At 40.9% G+C, this 25,275-nt stretch overlaps 1 protein-coding gene and 1 long non-coding RNA gene across 4 annotated transcripts in view; one reads left to right on the forward strand and one right to left on the reverse strand.

Annotated features, from left to right (window-relative positions):
- Positions 1-24,439, forward strand: part of sv2 (synaptic vesicle glycoprotein 2) — a 34,752-nt gene extending 10,313 nt beyond the window's left edge. For 2 of the 3 annotated variants that reach the window (XM_055934871.1, XM_055934868.1), the window contains 6 exons: positions 5,213-5,305; positions 5,654-5,742; positions 5,916-6,043; positions 6,308-6,403; positions 6,723-6,882; positions 23,523-24,439. In XM_055934871.1, coding sequence (XP_055790846.1) covers positions 5,213-5,305; positions 5,654-5,742; positions 5,916-6,043; positions 6,308-6,403; positions 6,723-6,882; positions 23,523-23,733 — 777 coding nt within the window. In that variant the 3' untranslated portion in view covers positions 23,734-24,439. Of the gene's footprint in view, positions 1-5,212; positions 5,306-5,653; positions 5,743-5,915; positions 6,044-6,307; positions 6,404-6,722; positions 6,883-11,307; positions 14,139-23,522 lie in introns of those variants that run through there. The other variant, XM_055934869.1, reaches the window with a different exon arrangement.
- Positions 251-23,596, reverse strand: LOC129862839 (uncharacterized). The gene is made up of 3 exons (XR_008760831.1): positions 23,509-23,596; positions 2,499-2,704; positions 251-2,400 (listed from the first exon to the last, which is right to left on the reverse strand). It is a non-coding gene; the product is annotated as an uncharacterized LOC129862839 (long non-coding RNA).
- Positions 24,440-25,275: the final 836 nt, after the last annotated feature.

The following is a 25,275-nucleotide window of genomic DNA, read 5'->3' on the forward strand; positions in this document are numbered from 1 at the left end:
GTGAAATACTTGTATGCTTGAGGAATTTTAATTGAGATTTGTTTGAATTTGGCGCCCTGTACTTTCACTGGCTGTTGTCTTATCGATCCCGTCAACGGGATTGCAGCCATAAGTCTCCTGTGTCAAGTCAATCATTAAAACAACATTTGGTTGGCCTATAATGCTGTTCCTAAATTCTATATTGTGATCTTAGTCTTTTAACCTAAAGTTTTTAGGAGTGTATTTTGTAATTAATTATAATATTTTTTTATTTCAGTATCCTATCAAGTGCCTTTGGAGGGAAGGCGGTATCACATCACCAAGGAGCAGCTTGAGTTCCTCATAGATTATCATATGACCATCAGACAAATGGCAACTGTTGCGGACAATAATTCCATTGGAAGGCCCCAGAAACAGCCTGGGAGTTGACAATCTACAGAGGGTTATGGCAATTATATCTTCAGCGCCACTCGTTCCTACTCCAACCTGACTTACTACATACACCCCTACTGGGATGAGGGATTGGACTTTAGCGCCACTCGTTCCTTTGAATCAGTTAATTTTTATAATACTATTATACATTTTATAATACTAACATTCCCCATCTTTCACACACTGTATGATTTGGTCTCTATAAAGGTACGATAGACTCTTTAACTCTAAACGGATGGGACCAGAGTTTAGCCACAGGTGGCCTTAACAAATGTTAAATACTTCCCCATTCCAGTACGATTTTGTTTGGTCATATTTGGAGATAAGGCCTATGGTTATTGTATTTTGCTCTATGGCGCTTTAGCACAGCATTCCATCTGCTGACACAATATTTGTCTTCCACTCAGTACAACATGACCCAGGAGAGGCCTACTGCGAGCACTGGATTGGAGCCTTCAGAGCGTGCTTGCTGTGGGAGGACAACAGAACATTCTGAATGGACATTATTAAAACAGAACTTACATTTTTATAATGCCCAATCGGGACTTTTATAAATTGTTTAAATAAGTGTGGAGAACGCCCTATAGTTTAAAAAAAATGAACTATGAAGATAGTGGTTTGCCCCCGTTACATTTTATATAATTGTGATTAACAGCAACCTATTACAGTTAGTAACATAACATTGTTGACACATTGTGACAGCTCAAATTATGTGGTTGAAAATGGACTAGTGCAGGGCTCCTAACCTTGTTCCTGGAGAGCTACTGTCTTGTAGGTTCACTCCGACCCTAATCTAGTGCACCTGAATTTAATAATTACCTGCTTAATAAGTTAATGAGGTTAGATAAAACTGAGGTTGGATTGAAAACCTACAGGAGGGTAGCTCTCCAGGAACAGGGTTGGAGAGCCTAGGACTAATGGATCTAGTTCTTAGATCAATGCATTTGAAATTTGATAAGTCACTACAAAGGTGCAGTTCCCAGAAGTGGAGCTGTCACTTAATGCAGTGGATGGGAAGCCTTATTTCATCTAGTTCTAATTAAATGATAATGGCTGAAGTTAATTTATTCTTAATGTAGGACATCAAGTTTGGATGTGTTGGCTGCAGTACTTCAGTCAATATCAGCAACGGCTATTGGTTATTAGTAAAGTGTTAATAAAAAAATGTAACTTTAACACCAAAACAAGCAATATATATTGTATAATTAAATTTTAATGATCATTAAGTGAACAATAACAGCCAATATGGAAATACAGTGCATTTGGAAAGTATTCAGACCCCTTGACCTTTTCCACATTGTTACATTAGAGCTTTATTCTAAAATGTATTAAATAAATACACCTGTAGCGTCATACCCAAGAAGACTATTGTGTAATCGCTGCCAAAGGTGCTTCAGAAAAGTACTGAGTAAAGGGTCATAAATGTAATATTTCCATATTTTTTAAAATACATTTATAAAAATGTCAACCTGTTTTTGCTTTGTCATGATGGGGTATTGTGTGTGATTGATGAGGGGGGGAAAGTATTGTATCCATTTTTGAATAAGGCTGTAACGTAATAAAATGTGGAAAAAGTCAAGGGGTCTGAATACGTTCCGAATGCACTGTACAAACAATACAGATGACAGATGTAAGTAGATAAATGCTTAAATATTGATGTGCAGTTACATTTTCAAACACTCAATTGCTACTATAAGTTAGAGCTACTAGATATAATTATGTATCGTAAAAATGTTTTTATGCAACACCGAAATGTGGGGAATTCACAATACCGGAGGTCATGAATTCCCTAAAGGCATTGTAGGTGCTATGAAGAGAGAGCCTTAGTGTCACAGCACACGTGTTTGCCTCGGGGACTTTTTCTTCTGCTGCCCAGCGAGACGCCCTCGCGCTGTGTGGAGGAATTCAATGGTCGGGGTGTCCTCAAACCCACCGTTGCCCCAGTAGCAAACTCAAACACCATCGCCACTGTTAGAGGACATTATCCATCTGTGGAGTACACAGTAAAACATTTAAAATACATATTTAAATCACAAAATGGAATAATATGCAGTTACCGATAAACTTGAACAATTTACTAATTTTACCTTGCACCTCAGCCAGCCAGTTGAACCAGTGGCAGATGGTGTTGTTCTCCAAACACCGCCGGTTGCCGCCAGGTATGGAATGGGTTACTTTAAACAGGTCCCTGGCAGTGGGAGGCTTTATGGAGTCCACAAAAAGTGCTCGGAAGCTGTCCGGGTGGTTCCTCAATGCTTCGAGCAGCCCAAGAGAGTTGAGACGATATTTGAACCTGTTATGGTTTTGAGACAGTATGTATATTTAAAATAAGTGTTAAGGACAATATAGTGATGTGTATTGATTTAGGGGGGTGGACTGATTCAAAATACTTATGTTAGAGGAGGTAATGACAAGTACTTCACAGATTTATGACAGAGTTGACTTACTGCTCCAAGGCCACCTGCATGCTCCCTTGGACAAATTGTTGAGCCATCAATTCAACCACACCATCTCTGTCCTCCATTGTCTTGACAACACTCCTTTAATTGTAGGGGAACAAGCCTCCTCCTGTCTGTCTTAAAGGCCTCTACATTTGGATTAATCTGGGGGAATGTTTCCCCCAAAACCTTTAAGAAGCTGCTCTCCTCCTGACCATGGGGCACTTTGATCTGCCTCACAGGACACTCTAAAGACACTGATATATGGAAACATTATTTAAATCGAATAAAAAGTATGCTAATATAAAAACCGTGAAATAGTCCATGATCTTTAAATCAGTAAAATAACATACAATAAATCTATGTTGAATCACAAGATTGATTCACACCTAGCTTACTTACAAAGCAAGCACTGTGCATCACACTGTGTCCTCATATACTACATGGATATAGGGAAAATGTACCTATCCTGTTCAGCTGCTGCATGTTAGGCTCAGATCAGGCAAACCCTCATAGTTATCAACCTGATTCTCCCGGTTTGCCGCCTTTGGACTCCAGCATTATTCCGTCCCCTGAACGATTGAAATCTGACATGTGCAAACGTTATAAAAGTTACAATAATGACACTTGGCATAATCGCCGCCGCCCATACTCGCGCACCCCACGGTAGCTGTTGCAATCATCAGCAAGCTAACGTTACTAGGTAGTTGTGCCGGTTAATGTAGACTTTTGCCAGGTATTACCTAACCTACCAGAATTAATCCTACCTTTGAACCACCCGATCCTCCTGGGGTGGTTGCACTTGGTTGGCAAAAGTTAAAAAGCGGTCTCATGTTTTCAAGGTTCGACATGAATTAGTCGTTTGTTGGTGATGAATGAGAAGTTTTTCATATAGTGATTGGCCAACATTTGCATATAGTTTACATATTGTTATTTGACGTGTATCTTTTTGACACGCAAAGACCCAAACGGCGTTCCATAAATTATAGAAGTTTTTAGTGGCCGTTTAAAGAAACCATGGAAAACCGAACCATGGATTACAGTGTCTCATGTCAGACGTTATAGACTACTTTCAGGATGAGGAACCATAAAACATCAAGTTATAAAATCCTGAACTTCCCCTTACGCGAATACAACTGAATACAATATTTTGCTATCCAAATATGTGACATTTCAAAGATATATTTAATTTTAAGTACTTAATTTAACATTGATGCTGGTCTTTAAAAAAACAATGGCTATATGAATGTACAAAGCCATTGATCACGTGACACCATTCATTCCTATGTCATGACTTCATGACCTCATCAGTCCATTAGAAGCTTTCAGGCCCGTACACACTATGGTCGCAGGATGGATGTACAGCCAGATCTGGGTTCAAATACATGATTTTTATATCACATATCAGTTTAGGATTAGGTATGCTTCATTTTGTGGACCCTGCTCAATATACAGTATATGTCTTGGAGGGACCAGTTAGACCAGGGGTGTCAAATGTGGTACATGGGCCATTTTTGTCTCCATTTTTTTTTATAAATCTGGCCTTCACTTGTGCTCCCTATTTCCAGTAATGGCCCCAATGGAAAAATTACTTTGACACTCCCAAGTTAGAAAGATCACTTTTTAATGTTTTGGCCTTGATGAACTGCATGTACTGTGTTACTGTAAGTGTATAGTGGTTGCTTCTCCAGTTAAGCAGTAAATCTCTCTAAACCGATCCATTCTTCCTGAACACGTGTCTCCATCTTTTTGTAAATAAATACAGCCCATCACATGGAGCATGGTATGTAAAAGTAGAGGGAAATTGGCACTCATGACCTTTCTGATCAACCCCTCTTCACAGTAATGGCAAAATCACACTTGCAAGTTAGACAGACGTTTTAGCTCCCCATATCTCTGAACTAAAAGCTGCCCAATTTTGTTGATATCATCTTTTCAAATCCCTTTGTTTTGGCCTCGATTAACTGCACATATGGTATTAGCTCATATACCAGAGGTGATCAATCTTGGGTCTCTATTTAATCTGTATCTCTGAAGTGTTACAGATAGCGAGATAGAAATGTGAAAGGTAATTTCCGATTGAGCCAATATATGCAGTGTTGTACGATGAATGCAGTCTCCGCTAACACGGGAACATTGCCTTTAAATTTAAATCGCGCTGTAACGCTGAACTTCCGTGATACGGATTGAATACGGCCCTTATCCTTCACGTTTCAGTGTGGTTGCAGCCTTTTGCTCCAGCCAAGCAGTAAACATACTTCTATCAATCATAGTCTTCCTTCATTAGTAGAATCAGATATGTTAATGATGCTACTACTTTTCACTTGATATGTTAAATATAGTGTGTTCTATATCATTTACAGATTTGTGGGCTGCATATCCCTTCTGAGAAGAAAGAGAGGGAGACTAGGAGAGGTGGAACACACACTCAGCGCTTTGTCAACCTCCTCAAACAGGTAACACCATGCATACATGTACACATGCACACAGACATAGGAGACCGGCACATACACAAATACACTCTCATGGTGTTTTTTTCCCTTTAAGACTGGAGCACCCTCCGATGGGGTATCACAGCTTCAAAACTATCGGATTTGCTGAAGGAAATGTTGTACTGTACTTTATGCTGCATCTCAGATCCCCTATATACATGTATGCTGTTGGTCTTTACATTCAGGTTTTTCTTTATCACATGAGGTTCAGCACAAAGTAAAATACAAACCCACTATGTGAATATTCCAATAACACTTATTGTATGTAGGACATGTTTATTTTCACTTAAATCAATGTTGCTTGTGTTGCAGGTCTTGGCACCAATAAGACAGCTGTTTGTTGGAGAGTTGGCCTCTAGAAGTGTATGTCTGGTCGTTATATTCTACTGCATCTCATTTGGGTGGGTCTCAGCTCTCCTTAATAGAATGTCTGTCTTCAGCTATCCTTGTTATCCATACTGTATGTACGGATGACTTTTTTGACACAAATATACATAAACATTGACAGCTAATATTTCTGTGGGTAGTTATCCTGTGTCCTAACGCCTTTGTGTGTGTGTGTGTGTGTGTATAGATACTATGGTCTGTGGATGTGGTTCCCAGAGCTTTTCAAGAGAGCAGAGGATGGAGGCTCACCTTGTGCCAATGTGTCTCGCTTACAAAGCCATGACAACCAAAGCTGCTACCCAGTCAAAACGGCAGGTGTGTACAATACACGAGAGCAATGCACTGTTCAATAAAATGCTCACTCCTGTCAGACTTACAGAAAAAGGTTGTGTAAACAGTAGCTATGTGTGTTATGTAAATCTGTGGGCACCAGTTTCTCTTAAATGATGAAATATTGCGCTATCTATAACATTTTGCAAAGTTTGTTATTCAAGTAAAAAAAGTATATTTCATGGCACTTTACTGGCACTTTTATTTATTGAAAACTAAGTGAGTGTGTTGGACTGCTTCCTTTCGCAGTGTACATGGAGGGCTTTGTCACTGCAGCCTCAAACCTACCAGGGAACATCTTCACCGTTCTCCTAATGGATGTCATTGGAGGAAAGGCCCTGCTTTGTGAGTTGTTTTCCCCTCCCTTCTTAAAAGACAGTAGGGCATGATCAAAAAATTAATTTAGTTATTAGAAGTTTCAGTGACATTGTGGCTCAATCAGAATAATTTTGCAGCATTGGGAATGGTGTCATAAAATGGCCATTTGCAGACGCTTTGATCCAAAGCCTCTCACAGTTAACCCATGTTTGTGGTCTATGCCGGAATCAAGTCAAAGTTGCTAGCCTAGAACCACATTCCAACCAAAGCCATCTTGGCATGGATTCTATTCCCCGTGTGTGTCCGTCTGGTTTTTTTGAAGTATGTACTGTGCTCTCTGTCCCAGGTTGCAGCCTATTGTTGTCCAGTGTGAGTGTGTTCCTCATCTACGAGGTGAAGACGAAAGCACAGAGTCTGCTCATCTCCTGTGTTTTCAGTGGAGTGTCTGTGGTGGCCTGGAATTCCTTGGACGTGTTGGGCACTGAGCTCTACCCCACCCAGCTACGGTAACTGCAGACACCATCATAATAGCCTGGTCCTAGATCTGTTTGTGTTGCCTTCCCAACTCCTATGTACTAGAAGGCTTCACAGATTCACCTGTACCGGAATACACGAGACCCAAGCGGGTCCGGATCCAGAATTCTAAATAATGTCATGGTTCTGATCTAATATGATTGTCACGGGTCTCGGGCATGTGTAATTTTAACGGACTTGTCCAGGAGGGCCCGTACAGATCATAAACGCGACTGCTGCAGTAGAAGCGAGACATTTTGTAATTCATGCTGCTGCTGTAGCTTTTCACGAGAGTGCAGCATGGCGCGTATAGCTTGTTGTTGACCAATCATAAGTCATCAAAGCGGCAAAGCGGCATTAGGCTAACGTCCTCACTCCGTGTGTGGCAAAAGTTAAGAGATATCTAATCAATGGAAGATGGAATCAAAAGTTAAAGGAGAAGGATAGGCTACAACAACCAAGAGCCAACAGGTAGGCAGGCTGCTACTTAATATTCAGAATGGCGTTGTTGTCATTTGTAACTGTAGGATGAGGAAGCGCATGCGCTGCAGCCTCAGCCTGCTAGCTAACGTTAGCTAGCTTAACTAGCTTCTCCCGGTTTGATGCAATCCAGGACAGATACTACGTAATCATATTTGATGATAAATAACCTAGCTATGTCAGCTATTAGTCTACTAAGTCGGCTTGGTTGGTTGCTGTCTCTTCCTCCCTGCTCCCCATGTCACTCGCAGCCTCTCCCCCGCCTGCTAGAGCGACACCCCTCTCGCTTTCAGCTCCTTTTTAACTTAAATTACTTTTCAGCTGCTTCCCTCACTCGGATCAGACAGGCTCTGGATCCAACCAGATATATACAGTCGTGGCCAAAAGTTTTGAGAATAACACAAATATTAATTTTCACAAAGTCTGCTGCCTCAGTTTGTATGATGGCAATTTGCATATACTCCAGAATGTTATGAAGAGTGATCAGATGAATTGCAATTAATTGCAAAGTCCTTCTTTGCCATGCAAATGAACTGAATCCCCCAAAAACATTTCCACTGCATTTCAGCCCTGCCACAAAAGGACCAGCTGACATCATGTCAGTGATTCTCTCGTTAACCTCTCTAGGGTACGTGGGACGGTAGCATCCAAATTCAAAACAACAGAAATCCTATAATTAAAATTCCTCAAACATACATGTATTTTACACAATTTTAAAGATAAACTTGTTGTAAATCCAGCCAGTGTCCGATTTCAAAAAGGCTTTACGACGAAAGCAAACCAAACGATTATGTTAGGTGAGTGCCTATTCACAGAATAACACAGCCATTTTTCCAGCCAAAGAAAGGATTCACAAAAAGCAGAAATATAGATAAAATTAATCACTAACCTTTGATGATCTTCATCAGATGACACTCATAGGACTTCATGTTACACAATACATGTATGTTTTGTTCGGTAAAGTTAATATTTATATCCAAAAATCTGATTTTACATTGGCGCGTTACGTTCAGTAGTTCCAAAACATCCGGTGATTTTGCAGAGAGCCACATCAATTTACAGAAATACTCATTATAAATGTTGATGAAAATACAAGTGTTATGCATAGAATTTTAGATGCTCTTCTCCTTAACCTGTTAGGGGTGCAGCCCGACACCGGTACACTTATGACAACATCCAGCTCAAAGTGCAGGGCGCGAAATTCAAAAGATATATTTTTTTTAAATATTTAACTTTCACACATTAACAAGTCCAAGACACCAGATGAAAGGTGCACATCTTGTGAATCAAGTCAACATGTCCGATTTTTAAAATGTTTTACAGGGAAGACACAATATGTAAATCTATTAGCTAATCACGTTAGCAAAAGACACCAATATTCTTACTCCATCAGTTTATGACTCCATCAGTAGCTATCACAAATTCGGCCAAATAAAGATAAAAATAGCCACTAACCAAGAAACAACCTTATCAGATGACAATCTGATAACATATTTATTGTATAGCATGTTTTTTTCAAAAAATTTGCATATTTCAGGTGTAATTCATAGTTTACATTTCAGCTACAATCAGAAATTGCACCGAAAGCAGCCATAATATTTACAGACACCAACGTCAAATACCTAATTACTCATCATAAAACATTTCTGAAAAATACATAGTGTACAGCAATTGAAAGACAGGCATCTTGTGATTCTAGACAATATTTCCGATTTATTAAATGTTTTACAGCGCAAACAAAATGTAGCGTGATATTAGCATAGCAGCAATAGCAAGAAAAACTTGGGCGCCCACGACCAGTCAACATGCACGACAGATATATGAAATAACATCATAAATTGGCTCTTACTTTTGCTGATCTTTCATCAGAATGTTGAACAAGGTGTCCTCTGTCCAGATGAGTCGTTGTTTGGATTCAGAATGGCAAATTTCCCTCTTCACTTAGCATTGGCACTTGCCAAGTGACACGGATTACTCCAAAGTCAACAAAGTTAGAAAACGGAACACGGCAAAACTCCCGAAAAAGTTTCAATAATCTGATTAAACTATATTGAAAAAACGTACGTTACGATGATATGGTGACATGTATCAAATCAAATCTAAGACGGAGATGTTCGTCTTTCATAACCACAGCTAAACATAAGCCATATCCGTGTCCTCTTTCGCACGCTCCAGAAACAGGATATGGACGGTCACGTCAAACAAAGATCTTTTATTCCACCTCAGACCAAGGTAGACACGAAATTTCTTCTCTCACCGCATCTAGACAACCAGGGGAAGGCGTAGGAAGTGTTTGTAGACTCCTACGTCACACGCCCATGTATAGGCATGAGGTTGAACAGAGGATAGATTTCTGACATTTCACTTCCTGGTCAGGAAAAGTGCTGCAGAAGGATTTCTGTTTCACTCAGAGAAATAATTCAAACGTTTTTAGAAACTAGAGAGTGTTTTCTATCCAATATTAATAATAATATCCATATTGTACAAGCAAGAATTGAGTAGGAGGCCGTTTGAAATGGGCACGATTTCACTGGCTACTCAACACTTTGCCTTGTTAATGCAACCGCTGTGTCAGATTTCAAAAAAGCTTTACGGAAAAAGCAAACCATGCAATAATCTGAGGTCGGCGCTCAGAGCCCAATCAAGACAAAAATATATCCGCCATATTGTGCAGTCAACACAAGTCAGAAATAACATTATAAACATTCACTTACCTTTGATGATCTTCATCAGAATGCACTTCCAGTTCCACAATAAATGTTTGTTTTGTTCGATAATGTCCATCTTTTATGTCCAAATTCCTCCTTGTTCTAGCGTTCAGTACACTTTCCAAACTCATGACGCGCGGGCAAGTCCAGCGGAATGTACGGACGAAAAGTTAAAAAAGTTATATTACAGTGCGTAAAAACATGACAAACGAAGTATTGAATCAATCTTTAGGATGTTTTTAACATAATTCTTCAATAATGTTCCAACCGGAAAATTCCTTTGTCTTCAGAAGTGCGATGGAACAGAGCTTGCTCTCACATGAACACGCATGGTCAGCGCATGTTCAGGTCATGGTAGACCTTACTCAATCCCCTCTCATTCGGCACCACTTCACAGTAGAAGCATCAGACAAGGTTCTAAAGACTGTTGACAGCTAGTGGAAGCCTTAGGAAGTACAACATTACCAGTATCTCACTGTATCTTAAATAGGAGCTGAGTTGAAAATCGACCAACCTCAGATTTCCCACTTCCTGTTTGGATTTTTCCCTCAGGTTTTTGCCTGCCATATGAGTTCTGTTATACTCACAGACATAATTCAAACAGTTTTAGAAACTTCAGAGTGTTTTCTATCCAAATCTACTAATAATATGCATATTCTAGCTTTTATGGCTGAGTAGCAGCATAATTGACAGCATGCCAGGGCAGATTGCAGAGGTCTTGAAAAAGAAGGGTCAACACTGCAAATATTGACTCTTTGCATCAACTTCATGTAATTGTCAATAAAAGCCTTTGACACTTATGAAATGCTTGTAATTATACTTCAGTATTCCATAGTAACATCTGACAAAAATATCTAAAGACTCTGAAGCAGCAGACTGTGAAAATTAATATTTGTGTCATTCTCAAAACTTTTGGCCACGACTGTACATAACGGGCCTAGTTGTCCTCGGTTCCGTTCGGAACGGGTCTCTATATTTAAAGAAATGTATTTCTGCATATTGGGTCTGGGTGGGAAAGCCCCAGGTCCACTTTAGAACGGGTTCTATTGGTCCTCTATTGTCACGACTGGTCCAAGATCTTTTTCTGCTGTCTTGCCAAATCCTATGACATGTAATGGGACCAAGCTACCATACAGCCTTCTTTTAAACAATTTCCCAGCAAAGGCTCTTTGCCAGGCTGATTGTCTCGTCTCTCCCACTGTGCTCACTGTCAATCTTGGTTTATTTTAGGTCCTCCGCTCTGGGCTTCTTCACAGCAATAGGCAGAGTGGCAGCCATCATGGGTAACATAGTCTTTGGCCAGCTGGTGGACACCAACTGTGTGATACCAGTTCTACTTGTGTCTGCTTTGCTGCTGACAGGGGGGATCACTGCCTTGCGCCTTCCACGCACTAAACAGGCAGAGCTCACCTGAGGTCTCTGTGAAAATGAAGTCCAGAAGACACTTTTTTCCCCCTGCTCGTAGTCCTCGCCAAGGGTTATTCCCTGAACCTAGTCTACCTAGAGATGCCTTTTTCCTATCATGACCAAAGATAGACGTAGAATAGATTTTATAAAACGGATGTTGTGAAATATTGGATTGCACAAGTGCACTTTGAGAAACCGTGTACCTTAATGGTTTCTCAATCATTAACACATCATTGACCAGAGCTAATAATACAGTGATCTACAAAAGTATGGGGACAGTGACACATTTTTTGTTGTGAATTAAAATTAGTCAAAAGTTTAGTATTTGTTCCCATATTCCTAGCATGCAATAATTACATCAAGCTTCTGAATCTACAAAGTTGCTGGATGCATTTACTCTTTTGGTGGTTTCATTTCTATTGGCAAGACAGAATCAATGGTAAATAATGTATTGTCATTTTGGATGAACTTTTATTGTAAATAAGAATAGAATATGTTTCTAAACACTTCTACATTAATGTGAATTAGTGTTGCATGGTATACCGGTACCACAGTAATATCACCGTACAAAAACATCATGATACCAACATTTATAGATTATCGTTTCATATAACACTACCACATTTTTCAGTCCTACCGATCTAAGGCACTGGCGCCTGTTATAAAATGTGTATAAAGTCAGTTTTGTTTATAAATTCTGTAAAAAAAAAAAATACATGCAACTAGTCTCTTGTCCAATAATGTCCACTTAACTTTCATGCCATATCACATGTAGCAGCTGTAATCCGCCAGCCCATCCCATTCCAGCCATCACTCACCTGTTTCTCTCCGTCTGCTCTTCCTGCACATCCATTCCGTCATCAGTTTTTAAAATATAATTTAGCCGTGATGGCAAGGGGGATGCATACCCTGATCAGTCTTCTGTTGTTACATTTGTACATTTAATACTTTGGAGCAGCGTGTGCAGAGCAAGCAAAATTGATACATTGTATATCATTTAATCTCTGGGTTAACCAAGTGCACAGGCCAGTCGTATAGGCTTTGCAAGTTTGCTGTCACACAGCAGTGCTAGAGGAAAAACAGCTTTGCGACAGTCATACTTGCAGCTTTACAGCATAGAAAACGGCTCCTCTCTAGATCAAACGGTTAAAAAAATTACTCATTACCGGAGCTACTTTTTTCCCCTTTTTCTACCTCCGATTTTGCACACATTTGATATATTGAACAAAAATATAAACACAACATGCAACAATTTCAAAGATTTTACTGAGTTACAGTTCATAAAAGGAAATCAGTCAATTGAAAAATTAATTGGGCCCTAATCTATGGATTTCACATGACTGGGAATACAGATATGCATCGATTGGTCAAAGATACCTTTAAAAAAAAAAGAAAAAAAAAAAAAAAGTAGGAGCGTGGAACAGAAAACCAGTCAGTATCTGGTGTGACCACTATTTGCCTCATGCAGCGCGACATCTCCTTCGCATAGAGTTTATCAGGCTGTTGATTGTGGCCTGTGGAATATTGTCCCACTCCTCTTCAATGGCTGTGTGAAGTTGCTGGATATTGGCGGGAACTGGAACATACTGTCGTACACGTTGATCCAGAGCATCCCAAACATGCTCAATGGGTGACCATGTCTGGTGAGTATGCAGGCCATGGAAGAACTGACATTTTCAGCTTCCAGGAATTGTGTACAAATCCTTGTGACATGGGGCCATGCGTTATCATGTAACATGAGGTGATGGCGGTGGATGAATGGCACGACAATGGGCCTCAGAATCTCCTCACGGTATCTCTGTGCATTCACTTTGCCATCGATAAAATGCAATTGTGCTCGTTGTCCGTAGCTTATGTCTACCCATACCATAACCCCACCGCCACCATGGGACACTCTGTTCTCAACGTTGACATCAGCGAACCGCTCGCCCACATGACCCCATACACGTGGTGTAAACAAATTTGTGCATAACATTTTTGAAAAATAAGCTTTTTGTGCATATGGAACATTTTTGGGATCTTTTTTCAGCTCACAAAACATGGGACCAACACTTTACATTTTTATATATTATATTCCCCCCCCCCCCCCTGAGTAATTTCACAAACCATGTCGCGGGTCGTTTTAAACTAATCCCAGGATGCTTATTATTGTTTTGATAACAAACAATGTTGTTCAAATTTGATTGGCACAGGAAAAAAGTCCTGGTATCATGGTAGCATCCACATGAATGTAGAAATATATTCTGTCCTTATTTACAATAAAAGTGACTCCAAAATGACATTCATTTCTATTGGGCACAAAATAATCTGAAACAAACAAAACAAACAGCAAATGCATACAAGTTTAGAGTGACAAACTTGATGTAATCATTGTGTGCTAGGAATATGGGACCAAATACTAAACTTTTGACTATAATACACCATAAGTGAATTTGTCCTAATATTTTTGTTCCCCTAAAATTGTGGGACTATGTACAAAAAGTGCTGTAGTTTCTAAATGGTTCGCCTGATATGGATGAAAATACACTCAAATTAAAGTTGACAGTCTGCTCTTTAACATCAGTTTAACATTGTTTAATTTAAAATAAAGTGCTGTGTAAGTGTTGGTGTTCACTTTGTATTCGATATGAATAAATCAGTGATTCATTGCTTCATTAATTCATTGCTTGAGTCTGGGCACTTAAAGGAGAACTCCACTTACTATCTTTTGGTCTTTTTTTCATTAGTCCACTGTTGATACAATCACAACATGTTTTGCATGTTAGCAGTCAAGTCTAAAAGATATTGGATTTCAAGAAGCCAAGTGTTACCAGCCACATCACAAAACGCATCATCATCATGATGTGGCCGGTGATACTTTGCTTGAACTTGACTGCTGACATGCAAAACATTTTGGGACTATATCAACAGTTGATTATTGGGGAAAATACCAAAAGATCGTTTGAGTGGAGTTCCCCTTTAAGTCAAGTGACAATCAAGATAGTGTGGCCCGCAACGTTTTGTCAAAATGCTAAGAAAATCCAATGTATAGGTATTTGCATTGAGTTGACTTAATTAGATCCAAAGATGTATGACCATCTGTAAGGATAGGTTGCCACTGCTTATAGTCCATGTTATAACACACGTTGCATCGAAACCCAGATATGGTGCAGAGCGTTCGATTTGGTTGCTGGGGGGCAAGGAGACCCCCAGCTCCGCTTAAACCATTGACAACTACTTACCGTTTAAGAGACTGTTAAATAAATGCTAATTATTTGGTTGTAATGTCATCACCTCTTCAAGAGCACTATACAGAACTACAAATGTCAGATTATTCCATGTAAAACAATTGTGCACATTTAGCTCTATCATCAGTGTTAAAGTAACTGTAGGCTTAACTGTAGGCTTTTCATAATCAGTAAACATTGATCATGTAATTTGAATTGCATATACTCGACGGTAGTGATGGGTTCTGATTTCTTAAATGTTGGAATCATGAAATATACTTATTAATTTCACTGAGGGAGAGAGGATAATGTATAACATTTACATTATGTCAGGATATGTTATTGTTAGCCATCAGGGATCCTATGGGAGGAGAAGGGACAGTCTAGTACCAGTCACCATGACAGCCATGAGTTGGGGAGGAGTGAGGAATTTGGGCAGAGGTCAGGTTAGATGAAGTGAGGAAGAATATATATATATATATATATATGGGCCGCGCCGGAGATGCCCAGCTCGGAGAGGGTGGAGAGGAGGATCTGATGGTTCACAGTATCAAAGGCAGCCGATAGGTCTAGAAGGATGAGAGCAGAGGAGAGAGAGTTAGCTTTAGCAGTGCGGAGCGCCTCCGTGACACAGAGAAGAGCAGTCTCAGTTGAATGACTAGTCTTGAAACCTGACTGATTTGGATCAAGAAGGTCATTCTGAGAGAGATAGCAGGAGAGCTGGCCAAGGACGGCACGTTCAAGAGTTTTGGAGAGAAAAGAAAGAAGGGATACTGGTCTGTAGTTGTTGACATCGGAGGGATCGAGTGTAGGTTTTTTCAGAAGGGGTGCAACTCTCGCTCTCTTGAAGACGGAAGGGACGTAGCCAGCGGTCAAGGATGAGTTGATGAGCGAGATGAGGTAAGGGAGAAGGTCTCCGGAAATGGTCTGGAGAAGAGAGGAGGGGATAGGGTCAAGCGGGCAGGTTGTTGGGCGGCCGGCCGTCACAAGACGTGAGATTTCATCTGGAGAGAGAGGGGAGAAAGAGGTCAAAGCACAGGGTAGGGCAGTGTGAGCAGAACCAGCGGTGTCGTTTGACTTAGCAAACGAGGATCGGATGTCGTCGACCTTCTTTTCAAAATGGTTGACGAAGTCATCAGCAGAGAGGGGGGAGGAGGGGGAGGAGGATTCAGGAGGGAGGAGAAGGTGGCAAAGAGCTTCCTAGGGTTAGAGGCAGATGCTTGGAATTTAGAGTGGTAGAAATTGGCTTTAGCAGCAGAGACAGAAGAGGAGAATGTAGAGAGGAGGGAGTGAAAGGATGCCAGGTCCGCAGGGAGGCGAGTTTTCCTCCATTTCCGCTCAGCTGCCGGAGCCCTGTTCTGTGAGCTCGCAATGAGTCGTCAAGCCAGCCATGAGGTCAAGCGTATTGCCTGCCTTGTGAGTAGGGGGGGAAGGTGAGAGGGTGAGGTCAAAAGAGGAGAGGAGTGGAAAGAAGGAGGCAGAGAGGAATGAGTCAAAGGTAGACATGGGGAGGTTAAAGTCACCCAGAACTGTGAGAGGTGAGCCATCCTCAGGAAAGGAACTTATCAGGGCGTCAAGCTCATTGATATGATACTTGATTGATTGATACTCATATGCTGGTGCGGTTGGCCCTGGGTTCCTCCTAATGCAAGACAATGCTAGACCTCATGTGGCTGGAGTGTGTCAGCAGTTCCTGCAAGAGGAAGGCATTGATGCTATGGACTGTCCTGCCCGTTCCCCAGACCTGAATCCAATTGAGCACATCTGGGACATCATGTCTCGCTCCATCCACCAACGCCACGTTGCACCACAGACTGTCCAGGAGTTGGTGGATGCTTTAGTCCAGGTCTGGGAGGAGATCCCTCAGGAGACCATCCGCCACCTCATCAGGAGCATGCCCAGGCGTTGTAGGGAGGTCATACAGGCACGTGGAGGCCACACACACTACTGAGCCTCATTTTGACTTGTTTTAAGGACATTACATCAAAGTTGGATCAGCCTGTAGTGCGGTTTTCCACTTTAATTTTGAGTGTGACTCCAAATCCAGACCTCCATGGGTTGATAAATTTGATTTCCATTGATCATTTTTGTGTGATTGTTGTCAGCACATTCAACTATGTAAAGAAAAAAGTATTTAATAAGAATATTTCATTCATTCAGATCTAGGATGTGTTATTTTAGTGTTCCCTTTATTTTTTTGAGCAGTGTATTTATGTTTCATCAGACCAGAGGACATTACCCCAAAAAGAATGATCTTTGTCCCCATGTGCAGTGGCAAACCGTAGTCTGGATGTTTTATGGTGGTTTTGGAGCAGTAGCTTCTTCCTTGTTAAGCAGCCTTTCAGGTTATGTTGATATAGATCTCGTTTTACTGTGGAAATAGATACTTTTGTACCCGTTTCCTCCAGCATCGTCACAGGGTCCTTTGCTGTTGTTCTGGGATTGATTTGCACTTTTCGCAACAAAGTATGTTCAGCTCCAGGAGACACGACGTGTCTCCTTCCTGAGCAGTATGGCGACTGCGGGGTCCCATGGTTTTATACTTGCGTACTATTGTTTGTACAGATGAACGTGGTACTTTCAGGCATTTGGAAATTGCTCCCGAGGATGAACCAGACTTGTGGAGGAATACAATTTTTTTTCTGAAGTCTTGGCTGATTTCTTTTGATTTTCCCATGATGTCAAGCAAAGAGCCACTGAGTTTGAAGGTAAGCCTTGAAATATATCCACAGGTACACCTCCAATTGACTCAAATTAGCCTATCAGAAGCTTCTAAAGCCATGACATCATTTTCTGGCATTTTCCAAGCTGTTAAGGCACAGTCAATTTAGTGTATGTAAACTTCTGACCCACTGGAATTGTGATAGTGAAATAATCGACTGTAAACAATTGTTGGAAAAATTACTTGTGTCATGCACAAAGGAGATGTCTTAACCGACTTGCCAAAACTATAGTTTAACAAGAAATTTGTGGAGTGGTTGAAAAATGAGTTTTTGTGTTTAGTTTTTACCACCCCCTTTTCGTGGTATCCAATTGTTAGTAACTACTATCTTGTCTCATCGCTACAACTCCCGTACGGGCTCGGGAGAGACGAAGGTCAAAAGCCATGCATCCTACGAAACACAACCCAACCAAGCCGCACTGCTTCTTAACACAGCGCGCCTCCAACCAGGAAGCCAGCCGCACCAATGTGTCGAAGGAAACACAGTGCACCTGGCTACCTTGGTTAGCGCGCACTGCGCCCGGCCTGCCACAGGAGTTGCTGGTGTGCTATGAGACAAGGATATCCCTACCGGCCAAACCCTCCCTAACCCGGACGACGCTAGGCCAATTGTGCGTCGCCCCACGGACCTCCCGGTCGTGGCCGCCTGCGACAGAGCCTGGGCGCGAACCCAGCGTCTCTGGTGGCACAGCTAGCGCTGCGATGCAGTGCCCTAGACCACTGCGTCACCCGGGAGGCCCGAAAAATGAGTTTTAATGACTCCAACCTAAGTGTATGTGAACTTCCGACTTCAACTGTATATTCAGGTTGACACACCTGTGTGATGTCTGATATACATACATTTCTAAAAATGTATTCATCAATTAGCCTATCAGAAGCTTCTAAAGCCATGACATCAATTTCTGGAATTTTCCAAGCTGTTTAAAGGCACAGTCAACTTAATGTATGTAAACTTCTGACCCACATATATAGATGAACGTACTTTGGTGCGAAAAGTGCAAATCAATCCCAGAACAACAGCAAAGGACCCCGTGAAGATGCTGGAGGAAACAGTTAAACGTATCTATATCCACAGTAAAATGAGTCCTTTATCGACCTAACATGAAAGGCCAATCAGCAAGGAAAAAGCCACTGCTCCGAAACCGCCATAAAAAAGCCAGACTACGGTTTGCAACTGCACTTGGGGACAAAGATCGTACTTTTTGGAGAAATGTCCTCTGGTCTGATGAAACAAAAATAGAACTGTTTGGCCATAATGACCATTATGTTTGGAGGAAAAAGGGGGAGGTTTGCAAGCCAAAGAACACCATCCCAACCGTGAAGCACGGGGGTGGCAGCATCATGTTGTGGGGGTGCTTTGCTGCAGGAGGGACTGGTGCACTTCACAAAAGAGATGACATCATGAGGAAGGGAAATTGTGGATATATTGAAGCAACATCTCAAGACATCAGTCAGGAAGTTAAAGCTTGGTCGCAAATGGGTCTTCCAAATGGACAATGACCCCAAGCATACTTCCAAAGTTGTGGCAAAATGGCTTAAGGACAACAATGTCAAGGTATTGGAGTGGCCATCACAAGGCCCTGACCTCAATCCTATAGAAAATCTGTGGGCAGAACTGAAAAAGCGTGTGTGAGCAAGGATCCTACAAACCTGACTCAGTTACACCAGCTCTGTCAGGAGGAATGGGTCAAAATTCACCCAACCTATTGTGGGAAAATTGCGGAAGGCTAACCAAAACGTTTGACCCAAGTTAAACAATTTAATGACAATGCTACCAAATAATAATGGAGTATGTAAACTTCTGACCCACTGGGAATGTAATGAAAGAAATACAAGCTGAAATAAATCACTCTACTATTATTCTGACATTTCACATTCTTAAAATGAAGTGGTGATCCTAACTGACCTAAGACAGGGAATTTTTACTATGATCAAATGTCAGGAATTGTGAAAAACTGAGTTTAAATGTATTTGGCTAAGGGGTATGTAAACTTCCGACTTCAACTGTATATCCCAGACAAGACTGAAGAATGGGACAAATAGACCGTGAATACAAGTCAGTCAGTGATTGTAGCCACTTGTATAAATTTGAGAGACTGTTGCTGTACTCCCAGGTAAGGCCCTTGCTTCCGGTACCACTGAAGGCTACAGTATTCAGTCAGGCAGCTGAAGAAGATGTGTGACCATCCAGGCCTATGTCACAGCATGCAGTGGTTGTGGAGATTACAATAAATTCATGATGCACCTTTCATCACCAAAGCCATGTTAGCGTTAACTGCACATGCTGCTTAACAGTTCAACTCCGTAGTTTGTGTCATTGATATGGAAATTCACCCAGAATATTCAGTTCATAAGCATTGACTATAATACCTCTAGGGCAGGGGTGGGCAACCCTAGTCCTGGAGTGCCGCAGGCACTTCATGTTTTTGATTGAACAAACCTGGAAACCAGGTGTGTTGAATTCAGGCAATTTTTATTTAACTAGGCCAGTCAGTTAACAAATTCTTATTTACAATGATGGCCTACCAAAAGGCCTCCTGCCGGGACGGTGCTGGGATAAACATTTTATATATATGCACACACCACGACGAGAGACATCACAACACTACATAAAGAGAGACCTAAGACAACATAGCATGGCAGCAACATGACAACAACATGGTACAAACATTATTGGGCATGACAACAGCAAAGGGCAAGATGGTAGAGACAACACATCACGCGAAGCAGCCACAACTGTCAATAAGAGTGTCCATGACAGTCTTTGAATGAAGAGATTGAGATTTTTTTTAAACTGTCCAGTGTGAGTTTTTTTGCAACTCGTTGAAGTCGCTAGCCGCATTGAACTGACGAGAGTGAGGCCTAAGAGGGTTTTATAAATAAGCATCAACCAGTGGGTCTTGCGAAGGGTATACAGAGATGACCAGTTTACAGAGGAGTGCAGTGATGTGTCCTATAAAGGAGCATTGGTGGCAAATATGATGGCCGAATGGTAAAGAACATCAAGCTGCTTGAGAGCACCCTTACCTGCCGATCCATAAATTACGTCTCCGTAATCTAGCATGGGTAGGATGGTCATCTGAATCAGGGTTAGTTTGGCAGCTGGGGTGAAAGAGGAGCAATCACTGAACCGATGAATCAGCTCAGTTTGTCAGGGGTGCGTTCAGTACATAAAAACGTAATAGAACATTCAATTGAACGGAAACTGCTGTACTGATCAACCAGTTGAAAAACGGGGAGGGGTAGGGGGGTTCAAAATGCACCGCTTCTCTTTTAAATACGTCACTCATTGCTTCAAGACACACTCCGGCACACCCACCGAACGGAGCAAGCGTATCTCAAAGTATGTTCAAGAACGTACAAGAATGTTTTGGGGAAAGGTGTCGTTCAGTACAAGGTGTTCCGCAACCTAGCAAACGTTCAAGCGAACTGAACGCACCCCTGGTGTGGCGCCTTGTTGGACAAAATCCTTCAGTACTTTAGGCTTACGAGTGTTTCAACAATGCATCGTAAATATAATGTCCGAAGATGTCACACCCATCTCCCAAAACACCACACAGTTATACAAAGTTACATTTAACTGTGTCGTTACAGGAGCTGTCCCGTGCTGAAAATTATTCCAGAATATTAAATAGAGCTCACAGTAGCTCTTAAATGATTTATGGCATTTCAAAGTAATCTGTTGTACACAATACCGTTTTTTTCAAAGTAATCTGTTGTACACAATACAGTTTTCCCATCATAAGAATACATTTTGTGTAGCCTATTATACTTTATATGTGTTTGTATTATGTTTGCCATTTGTTATGTATTCTGTTTTTTCGTGCTAATTTGTATGCAATGTTTGCTTATATAAATTCAGAATTTCTTCAGTTTGTGTAAAGGGAGAAAAAACAGTCAGTCGCTCGTTCGCTATAGAAAATATCAAAGTTACCTAAAAATAGAATATGTTGACAATGATTTTCGTAATTGCTCAACAAATCATTGTAACCTAATGTCATGCAAGGTGTTCTTAATGTTTTGTACAGTGTGTATAATTCGGTTCTGTTTTTTTTTAGCCTTGCCTCATTTGTTTATAACATTGCAAACTTTTAAGCTACTAATATTCAACAAAGTTTTCTGCGGTCACAGAAAGACATAAAAAATCTTCATTCAATGTTTACGGATATCTTCTGTGTGTAAAGTGACTTGTGAGAGAAAACGGTGATCTACGAGTGGTCTGAGGCGGGCGTTAGATTAAAAGAGATTTCAAGTGCAACATTTATTATTATTATACTTAAAAAAATGTAAGTAGTAAATTTAAGTAGGCAAGTCAGTTAAGAACAAATTCTTATTTACAATGACGGCCTACACCGGCCAAACCCGGACGACGCTGAACCAATTGTGCGTAGCCCTATGGGATTCCCAATCACGGCCGGTTGTGATACAGCCTGGATTCGAACCAGGGTTCGATGACGCCTATAAATGACACCTCAAGCACTGAGCTGCATTGTCTTAGACCGCTGCGCATAACGAGCATAACGTTAATAAAGATGATTTTGGGAAACGTCTCAGAAATTCAAGGATGCTCTTACAAAGGTTCTAACGATGACCTTTTAAGATGTTGTTGGGAAACCGGGCCCAGATGAATAGCTAGCAAATATATAAATATATGGCTGACCCAAGTTTTCGATGCATGCCTCCACACAGAAAAGCAGGTACAGCGGAAATGTTGTTTTCAGCTGAGGCCAGCACTTCCAGAGCCACCTATGTGAAGCTACCCACAATAACTATTAGCCACAATAGTGACATTTGTGGTTCACTTTCAAAAATAAAAGTCCTGCATTGAAACTGATGCAAACAGATACAAAGATGCAAACAGATACAAATAGTGGAATCATGACATATTTGGGCTAGATAATGCTTAAGAAGTTTGGAATGTTATATAGATTTAACAAAATACAATAATTAGTTCATTTGACTAAGGACAAATCAGTTGAAATCACACTGTGGATGTATTAGACTTCATAATTGCATTGGAGGCATACTGTATGCGCTGTACAGCCTTACCTATGGATCTAGGGTCCGTGATATGGGGTATCAGCCTATTCAGTGACACCCACAGAACACAACTGTTCAGAGTCTACACACATATTGTCGTAGCTCTTATTGCAAATCTTTTACTTTGGGAAATCACCTCAATATTGAGCCTATTGTGTGTATTGAACATTCATATTGTCATGTACAGCCTTACCTATGGATCTTGTGTCCATGGAATCAGGTCCTAAGAGCTATGACGCTAATATTTGTGTAAAAACTTCACAGTTGTGTTCTGTGGGTGTCACTGTGTAGGCTGATACCTATGGATCTTGGGTCCATGAAATGGGGTCAGGCTATACATTGCAATATTAAATGTTTAGTTTATTAAGATCCTGCACATGCAGCAGCTACTCTTCCTGGGGTCCACATAACATGTACAAATACATGACAAAGTACAGAACAGAAAAACAAAGTTACCTTTTGTCCTCTGAAGAGAGGGGTGGATGGGCCAATAAAATAAATACAAATAGAGTATGTAAACTGGGTTAGGGTGGCGTTTCCCCTTACACTGTAAATAGCTTTAGGTGTCTAGAAAAGTGCCAAGTAAGTCCAATCAGTTATTATTATTGATACATGTTTTGCCGTCTTCCATAGTTTGAAGACCATGCCTTTGTAGAGAGACAGAAACTGATACAAAGAAAGTTTAGTTAAATAAATTACTATAGTAAGTGCCCAGATGCCAAATAAATTAACAGGGTTGAAGTTATCTTAATTCAGCCAATTTCAAAAGTTGACATTTTTGTGAGTCTACTTTTGAACTTTCGTTTTAGGACTATTGCCTCGCTGAGCGTTCTACTCAATGCAGCGTCAATGGGTGCTGATGATTTAGTCAAAAGTGCATTACTGTAGCTTGGAAATACATGACATTTCAAAAGGAATCAAATACTTAGTAGGGCAAGCTTTTGTCATCGTGATGTTTCCAGATTGACTTTAGATGCAGTATAATTTTAGCTAGCTAAAATTAAGGGGGGACAACATTTTTGCCAGTTAACGTTGCTAGCTATTTCTTTCTTTTACCTCTTTTTCTGTAGATACAGTCTTGTCCCATTACTGCAACTCCCCTACTGGAGAGGCGAAGGTCGAGAGCCAATGCATCTTCCGAAACACGACCCTTCCAAGCCGCGTTGCTTCTTGACACACTGCTCACTTAACCCGGAAGCCAGCCACACCAATGTGTTGGAGGAAACACCGCCCAGCTGGCGAAAGTTAGCTTGCAAGCGCCCGGCCCGCCACAAGGAGTAGCTGGTGCGCGAAGGGGCAAGGAAATCCCAGCCTGCCAAATCCTCCCCAAACCTCAACAATTGTGCACCGCCTCATGGGTCTCCCGGTCACGGGCATCTGACACAACCTGTGATTGAACCCAGGTCTGTAGTGACGCCTCAAGAACTGCGATGCATTGCCTTAGTTAGCAATGGCCTCCTGAGTGGCGCAGCAGTCTATTTCTTACGAACTTTGCTAGCTCATGCATGGCAACTTTGCCATCTCCCTAAAATAAAATGTTCATCATAATGGCAAACCTGTTTACTAATTATCGGTCTACTTTAGAAACATATTTCCAGGCCACTATAGTGTAAATTTGACGAAACAATCATTAGCCCCGACCAGAAAGACTTGGCATTAATCAGAGATCCAAAAAGATTACTAGAGGGAGAATGTCATAAACCTCAGATACATATTCGGAAAAAAATGGCAGCCATCTTGGACAGGGAGAAATCCAAAACCAGTCTAATTGGAATGAATGGCAGTAGAGGCATAGGTGATGCATTTCCTCCTTTTTAATTATGCAGGATAATTTAAAAGACACGTGATGTATCAGACATTGTGTAATGGAATATTGTCATATATAGTTTATGGGTTTTATACAAATAGCCTCATATGTTTGACCATAAATGTCTCAGATTCTGTTTTCTTGTAAAGCTGCAAGTGCGATTAAATGATATCAGTTCGTGTTCGTGTACAATTTGTCTAAATCCTATCAACTGATTTGAGCCAGTGTATGGCTGTGGATTGACTTCATTGTTTGAATGGAATGTTAGCATATTGGCAGTTTATTAGAACAATTCTAAAATTGGCTAGCTAGCTAGCACACATACAGTGCAGATAAATTCTTCATATTCATTGTTTCAGACATTATCTGATCACAAACCAACATGGCTGACTTTTGGATTATCACAAGGGTGGATGCCATTCTAATATTGTAATATCTAATTCTATGGCATTAACCATCATTCAGACAACAATATGCTGCAGCTGTAGAAAGTTGATAACAATGAGACTTAGAGACAGGTGCAATCCATGTATCCGAACATTTTGTAAAACTGGAGGGAACTTGGTTTATGCAAGATAGTCAAACAGGACATACAGTTGAGGCCAAAAATATTGGCCACAAAACAAGCACTCTACATGGTGATGATTTGTAGAGAGGAACTAGCTAGTTTAGCATAAGTATTGACACCTGACTTCAACTAATCCCCATTACCCAGGGTAGCGTACCCATTCATACACACAGAGTACCAGTCAAAAGCTTGGACACAACTAATTCAGGGTTTTTCTTTATTTTGACTATTTCCTACATTGTAGACATCAAAACTATCAAACACATATGGAATCATGAAGTAACCAACAAAAGGGTTTAACAATTCAAAATATATTTTAGATTCTTCAAAGTCGCCACCCTTTGCCTTGACAGCTTTGCATGCGCTCAACCTCCATCACCTGACCTCAACCCAATTGAGATGGGTTGGGATGAGTTGGACCGCAGAGCAAACTCCTTCAAGACTGTTG

This window comes from Salvelinus fontinalis, chromosome 9 (genome assembly GCF_029448725.1).
Source record: "Salvelinus fontinalis isolate EN_2023a chromosome 9, ASM2944872v1, whole genome shotgun sequence".
Taxonomy (NCBI): domain Eukaryota; kingdom Metazoa; phylum Chordata; class Actinopteri; order Salmoniformes; family Salmonidae; genus Salvelinus; species Salvelinus fontinalis.